The sequence below is a fragment of the Gracilinanus agilis genome, chromosome 5, assembly GCF_016433145.1.
Source record: "Gracilinanus agilis isolate LMUSP501 chromosome 5, AgileGrace, whole genome shotgun sequence".
Lineage (NCBI taxonomy): Eukaryota > Metazoa > Chordata > Mammalia > Didelphimorphia > Didelphidae > Gracilinanus > Gracilinanus agilis.
In genome coordinates, this window is record NC_058134.1 from 105,485,916 (window position 1) to 105,493,796 (window position 7,881).

At 36.3% G+C, this 7,881-nt stretch overlaps 1 protein-coding gene across 1 annotated transcript; it reads right to left on the reverse strand.

The window, feature by feature from the left end:
- Positions 1-2,679: 2,679 nt before the first annotated feature.
- LOC123248736 (olfactory receptor 13-like) lies at positions 2,680-3,606 on the reverse strand. Its single transcript, XM_044677592.1, has one exon. The coding sequence runs from the start codon at positions 3,604-3,606 to the stop codon at positions 2,680-2,682; it is 927 nt and encodes a 308-aa protein (XP_044533527.1).
- Positions 3,607-7,881: the final 4,275 nt, after the last annotated feature.

Consider the following 7,881-nt stretch of genomic DNA (forward strand, 5'->3'; position numbering starts at 1 on the left):
GAGTCATGAATAGGATTAGGACTAGGGAAGGAAAAATATTTTTAAATTATATATGTAGTTTATTTCATTAAATATTTCTCAATTACATGTAAAATTTTTAACATTCGTTTTTTAACATTGAGTTCCAAATTCTCTCTTTCCATTCTCCTTCTTCCTGATAAATCAAACAATTTGATATTGATTATATATGTGATGTCATGAAAAACATTTCCACATTCACTTAGTTGCAAAAGAAAAGACAAAAAATGAAAAATAAAGAAAAAAGTATGATTCAATCTGGATTCAGAGTTCATCAATTCCCTCTCTAAAAGTAGATCATGGGTCCTTTGGATTGTCTTGGATTACTGTGTTGATTAAAGCAGTTAATTTCTTTCACAGTATTGTTATTTATGTGCAAAATGTTCTCTTGGTCTTGCTCTCTTCGTTTTCCACTTAAGTCTTCCCAGCTTTTTCTGAAACCATTCTACTTGTCTTTTCTTATAGCATAGGAGTATTCTATCCCAATCACATATCATGATTTTTTAGCTATTCCTCATTTGATAGTTATCTCCTTAATTTCCAATTCTTTGCTACCACAAAAAGAACTGCTATAAATGTTTGCACAAATCAATCCTTTCCCTTTGCCTTTGATTTCTTTGGGAAACAGACCCAGTAGTAGTATTGCTAGGTCAAAGGGTATAGACAGTTTGAAGATTCCCAGTGTAGAACAACACATTCCCCTCAGATCTATTCATATTTGTACAACTCTAAGGAGTAAGATGATTTTCCTAATGTGAAGCATAAATTTATTTTTTGTAACTTCCAGCAGTGTTCTTAAATATTTCCTTTGGAACTAAGAAAAGGCAGTGGGATCTCCTTTCAATCTATCAATAAGTATTTTAAAAGTTTGTGCTAAGTTTCTGAATATACATTGATAAAAATAGTACCTGGTGTCAAGGGACTTATATTTTAATGGAAGGGTGGTAGTAATACAATTAGCACACATACAAGTAAATATAATAATTTGGGGGATGACTAGCAGCTACTAGGAGGAAGTCAGAAAAGACTTCATGTCAGAAACATGGAATAGATGAAGGAGAGTAATATACAATCAGACTGAAAAGGCAGACTGAAACCAGATTGTGAGCAGTTCTGAATTCCAAATAGAGGAGTTGGTATTTTATTCAATAGTCAATGAGGAATTACTAGAGTTTTTTTGAATAAGGAGGTAACATTGTCAGACCTGTGCTTTAAGGACATCATTTTAGCTTCCACCACATGGAGGATAAATTAGAGAAGGGAGAAACATGAGGCAGGAAAATAATTTAAGAATTCTTCCATATAATGGCTCATCAGATAGTTAATAACAACTGTCATGTCCCCATCAAGTCTTTCCTCCAGTTCCTTCAACAAATTACTAAAGAGAATCAACTCTAGGTGCTTCACCTTCCTGGTGGACCTCCTTTAGCTGTTCTCCAGTGTCTTTCATCCACTTTAGCAGAGTTATGCAGCATTTAATGTCTCCATAAACCATTTCTGATAGTGTTCAGTTGCTCTAGCTACTTTGGTCAGATCACACCTCATTTGCTTTCTTGTCTACATGTCAAATAAGTATCTCTCTCTCCATCTCTCCCTCTCTCTCCGTCTCTCCCTCTCTCTCCAAAGAATTGGCTAGAGGTGATGATGTGTTTTGTCTCTCTTACCACATCTCAATTTCTCTTTTATTTTATTTCCTCCTTTTCAACCTTACATTTAAGGTTTGAAACTAATGGGCCACATGATCTTGGGTAATCTAAAACTAATGAAATCCTATAAAAGATAATTTCAATTCGAATTCCATCTCTTTGCATGTGTGTTTGTGTGTTTATGTGTGTATGGGGGAAGGGAGAGAGAGATTGAAAGAGAATCTTTAGGGCTATTCTTCTAAAATGATTATAATTTGTAGAAGGCATTATTGATAAGTTCCTATTCATATTAAGTGAATATTTATCCTAAACCTATGTAAGTACTTATTCAATATTTTCTCTCTTTTACCTTCAATTTCTCCCTCCCTCTCTCCCTTCTTCCTTACCTCCTCTCTCTCCTCTCCTCTCTCTCTCTCTCTCTCTCTCTCTCTCTCTCTCTCTCTCTCTCTCTCTCTCTTTCTCTCTCTCTCTCTCTCTTTCTCTCTCTCTCTCTCTCTCTCTCAAAGGTATATCTTTTTATTAAAAGATTTTCAAAGTGTTCTTGTGGATTATTAGTTATGTTCTTGGGATTTGTTGTCAAGATAGAGAATTAAACATAGCCCTGAATCATTTCCCAGATCATTGTTCAAAAGAATAGAACTTCATTGCTTAACATCCCCAAACTGTAAAATAAATAGTTTTGTTATCAGTAGGATACATTTGGACATTCATTACAAAATCTAAGTAGAAGTATTTCACATTTAGTACACTGGTACCTTATACAATTTTCAAAGATTAGTAGAAAATAAAGAATACATACATAACTTTAAAGATTCATAGGCTCATAGTTTTAGAGATGGAAGGTACTACAGAGGATATTTGCTCCATATTTCTCATATTATAGAAGAGGAAATAGATTCTGCTTTATTTTTCAATTAACAATATGAAATCAGGTTTTAGATCACAATTATAACTTTAATCAGGATATAGACAGAACTACAAAATTCTACTATGAGCTTATCATTTGTTAAATCTTTTAGGATGGTCTCCCTTTTCCTAGAACTCTCTTCAGGGCTCCCTTTACTTCATTGTTTCTAAGACTATAAATGAGTGGGTTCAACATGGGGTTAAATAGACTATGAAATAGGAGGAGATATTTCTTCTGCCCCTTTGGGTTCCCATGCTTGGGTCCAATGTACATAATAATAGCAGTGCCATAGAAGAGTCCTACTACACAGAGATGGGAAGAACAGGTAGAAAAGGCTTTCTGTCTGCCCTCTCTTGACTGGATAGTCAGGACAGCACAGATGATTCGAATATAGGAGATCACAATTGATGAAAGGGGTCCCACCAACACGGAAGTAGCCCCAACCAAGACCAATGTCTCAAGGATATAGGTGTCAGCACAGGCAAGTTTGAGAATAGCTAAAATTTCACAAAAGAAGTGGTTGATTTTCTGGGGACCACAGAAAGGCATGGGCAGTAATAAAATTAGATGGGCCAGGGACAGAAGAGATCCAAGGGCCCAGGATGTCAATGATAAAGTGATACACACCCTCCAGCTCATGATGACAGAGTATCTGAGGGGGTGGCAGATGGCCACATAGCGATCATAAGACATCACTACCAAGAGAAGACATTCTGTGAGGGCAAAAGTCAAAAAGAGAAAAGTCTGTGTTATGCATCCTGAATAAGAGATGGGCTTAATTGGGTCTAGTAGGTTTGCTAGCATCTGGGGCACAGTGTTGCAGGCATAGGAGATGTCAACAATGGCCAAATGTGAAAGGAAGAAGTACATGGGGGTGTGGAGTCGGGTTTCCATATAGATGAGACCTAATATTATTCCATTTCCCAATAGGGTGAAGGCATATAGCAGAGAGAAGAGCCCAAGAAGAAAAACTCGCATGTCAGGGCCAACAGGAAATCCCATCAGAATGAATTCTGTAACCAATGTATTGTTCATTGTACTTCTGTGACAGAGGCAAAGAGATTAATAAGACAGAGTATTTCACAGAGTGTTGTTATACACTGTTTTGTGCATTTGAAAAAACTAATCAGTATGAAATCCTTTCAGTGATCTCACTTTTTCTTTAAGGCACTTTTAGAGATCTTATTTTGATAAGATATAACACATTATTATCCCCTTAGTTCCTTTTCATACAAATTCTCATTTAGAAATCTCAGTGAGCACCTTCCTATCTTCTTTGTAATTTATAGCCTTTGAGCATTGCATGAGAAGCACTGAGAGATTAAATAACTTGCCCAAAGTCATGCTGCTATTATATGTCAGAGGCAGCATTTGAATCTAGGTTTTGCTGACTCTGAGGCAGGGATTGGCAACCTTTTTGGCCATGAGAGCCATAAATGCCATATTTTTTAAAATGTAATTTCGTGAGAGCCATACAGTGCTCACAGTGCGCTCCTGTAACAGCGCCTGAAAAAAACTGACTTGATGGCTCCTGCAGAAAGAGCCATATCTGGTCCTCAAAAAAGCCAGATATGGCTCAAGAGCCATACCTTGCTGCCCCCTGCTCTGAGGATTGCTTTCTATCTACTGAATTGTACTGTCTCTGTTATCATAGTATTTTAAAGACATACCTGGTCTCCATTGGTGTGGATCCTCCTTTTTCCTATGTACTTGACAACTGCTCTGTGTTGTGTTTGGTAATCTTCAAAACTATCTATAGATTAAGAAAACCCATCACCTCATATCCAACCTCAGAGTTTTAAGCCTTTATTCTCTCACCTTGTTTGATATTTGGATAAAAGGCATGGAAAAATGTATAGTAAATGTGTATATTTTCTTTTTTCCTTCAATTCAAAAAAGAACAAGCAGTAGTCATCTACTGATCATTTAATATATGTAAAATACTGTGCTATGTACCAAAGTGGATTTTAAAAAATTGTTATCATTTCTCATCCACAGGAATATTATATATCTACACAGTCCCTCAAAAATTCAATTTTGTTTTCTGACATGTGCAATGATAGAGTAAAATAGAAGTAAGGGAATGTATGTTGGGACAATACCCAGAAGGAACAGTGACAGAGGAATAAGAAAGGGTTCTATAGACAAGAACTCAAAAGCTCATTGTTTCTGTCTGTTGTTCATATACCTATGAAGTTTACAAAGAATTAAAAAATGAAAGACCAAGGAAACCTTCTGTAGAGTCATCCATAGAAAGAGAACTGACATTCAGGGAAGCTGATTGCCAGTAGACCTGAAGTTTCATGGATTCATAATTTCATTTTTATATACTTGCTTTTAAAGAGCCAAAGCTGTATTATTAAAAAGAGATCATTACCAAGGTGACAGTAACATAATGAAACTAGTCTCCATTATGTCTAGTTACCCAATCAATATAGCAAGAAGCATTTATGAAGCTCCTACTCTGTGCTAGTTGTGATGGGGGAGATGTCTTCCTGTATCCACAGATTTACAGATTCTTTTTCCACTTACCATTTGGGTCCCTAATTTTAATCACCTCATTCTTTTTTTACCTTTCAACGACATTGAATATTGCTTGATAGATTCTGCTTTCCTAATTCAAGTATGAGCAAATTTATTTATTGATCAGAACTTACCAATTTTGTAGTGACAGTAGGAAAAGAACAATGAGAATCTTTACACCAACTGTCTCCTGGCACTTTGACTGTCTAGTATATCCCAAATAGGTCATTGTACCACTCTCCTGAGTGGATATGGGAGTTTAAACTAAGTCTTTCACTAAATAAACTAACATCTGAAGAAGTTAACTCTAGGATGTGTGGGATATAGGCAGTGATTTCTATTGACAGCAGAAAGATCAACCTCTAGGAGGACTGACTACCCATGCATGACTTTGGGTTGAAGGCACCATTATCAGACACTATTGGCAGCAAATTTCAAAAACTCTGTCCTGGCCAAGTTAGCTCCTTTGTCCTCTTTGGTTCCTCATAGATTTAGGAACACTATGTGTTACTCATACAACCAAATCTTCTTTGTGGTCATCACAGGGAAAAGAACTTAAGAACAAACAGAGGATCCAACATTCAGACAAAGGTTGTTAATATTTTACTATCAAAGTAGCTAATGGACCCAATCATTGTGTCCACATCCAGGGGTTGGTCTGGGCACTGGTGCCTTGAACTGATGATTTCTGTTGTTGTGAATCATCACCTAATCTTCCAAGAGTGCTAGATTTGAAGTTAGAAGACCTTCAGTTCCAGCTTTATTTACTACCTGTGTGATCTTGGCCAGTCAGTCATTTATTATGCACTTACTTTATGTTTTGCACTATGATAAGTACTGGGGTCATAAAGAAAACAAAAAACAGAGATATTTACATTCTAATGGGGGGAAACAATGTACAAAGAACCACATGAAAATGCAATACATATAAGATAGATTGGAGATAATGAAAAGAAGAAAGACTTTAGAAGAGACCAAGAAGTGATTCTTGCAGAAGGTGAGATTGTAGCTAAGACTTAAGGGACTCAAGAGAAGGCAGGAGGTCTGAATAAAGGAACAAATGCAAGCATGGGGGACAGACAGTGAAAATGCAGGGAATAAGATGGAATGGCTTGTGGAAGGAACAGTAAGAAGATTGAGTCAATGAATCATAGATTACCTGGAGGGGAGTAAATAAAAAGACTAGAAAGTCAAGAAGATACTTAACTTTTCTGAGCTTCTGTTTCTGCAGATACAACATGAGAAGATAGTACTAGATGACTTCTAAGGACTCTTCCAGCTCTAATTGGTGGTACTATAATCCTATGAACTCTAAGATTCCTTTCATTTCCAAGTTAATGATTTCTAGGCATTTTCGTATGATCCTAGCATAAAAGCCTTGCTTTTGACTTTCTTGTTAGGCATAAGCTGAAAGAAAATCTCACCAGAAGAGAGGCCTTGAATTTGTTTGTGATTTCATCTGGAAACTCCCATTCTTTCCAGTAGCTACTCTGGGACATGTCTTAGGTACAGAAACTCTCACTATCCCCCTAGACTTTGAGCTGAGATATGATCTGACAGGGTTATCACTATTATACATAAAAGAGAATATTTTATTTCCAATTAGCTAAATAGAATCTTACATCTCAATAATCATAAAGTTTAGTGAAAGAAGAAGGTCCATGGGGCATTATATCTACCTAGGGAAAATAAGAGCCTAATCATCAATCAACAAGCATTTATCCACCTTCCTAGTCTCTGTAGAGTAACACAAAACTATTTTTGTCTTTCTGGGACCCTGAGGGAGAAGTTTAAGGGAAGAGGCATGATCAGATTGTTTTAATACACAGAAGTATCTACACATAGGAAGCTCAAGACAGAAACCACATTCCTAGCTATTGATTACATATTGTTGTTGTCTTTTAGTCTTCTCATCATGTCTGATTCTTTATGACCCTGTATGGAGTTTTTTTGGCCAAGATACTGAATGGTTTGCCATTTCTTTCTCCAATAGATTAAGTCAAACAGGATTAAGTTACTTGTCCAGGGCCACACAGGTAATGAGTGTTTAATACCACATTTGCATTCAGATCCTCCTGATTGTAAGTTCAGTGCTTTATCCTCTGAACCATCTAGCTGTCTCCATTCATTACCATCTAGTATCCATCACATATTACCTTTCTCTAAATGTGATCTTCTTGTTTATCTTTGAATATGAATTTGTACCAGGTCTGGAACCACTTTGAAGGATGAGGCAAACATTAGGAGAATCTAAGACCATTCCTGAGTAAAAATGGCTCCTTTAGCTCATATTCTTTTATATTTTCTATGGTATATAATATAGTACAGTATAGTATAGTATAGTATAGTATAGTATAGTATAGTATAGTATAGTATAGTATAGTATAGACTCTTCCTTCTTTTCTCATTATCCTTACTCCATTTTTCCCCATCATAGACATATATGCACAACTTTACCAGAGGTAGCAAGAGGTAACAATACTGAGTGTGCCTGTACCGGTATGTTATTCTATATTATACAGATTAAAGACAATAAGAGCTGGATCTGGGGACACTGAGTAGTGTTCATGGGTGTAATTTGTGGAATTCAGGGTGTAAAGAAAAGACCCAGGGTATATGACTGGAATGTATTAAGTTCTAATTCTTGTAGGATTTATTTTTGGCCCAAATCATTGAAAAAACTTCATTTTGGATTCATCCTCAATTTTGCAGATACTTTATTCTTGTTCTCAGGGGAGCTGTGTGAATTTTTAAAGCCCAGGTCCTCTCAGATCAGTAAGTTTCCTC

Bases quoted from the DNA above. Each gene is read 5' to 3' on its own strand.
- LOC123248736 (XM_044677592.1), bottom strand. From the start codon at position 3,606: ATGAACAATACATTGGTTACAGAATTCATTCTGATGGGATTTCCTGTT.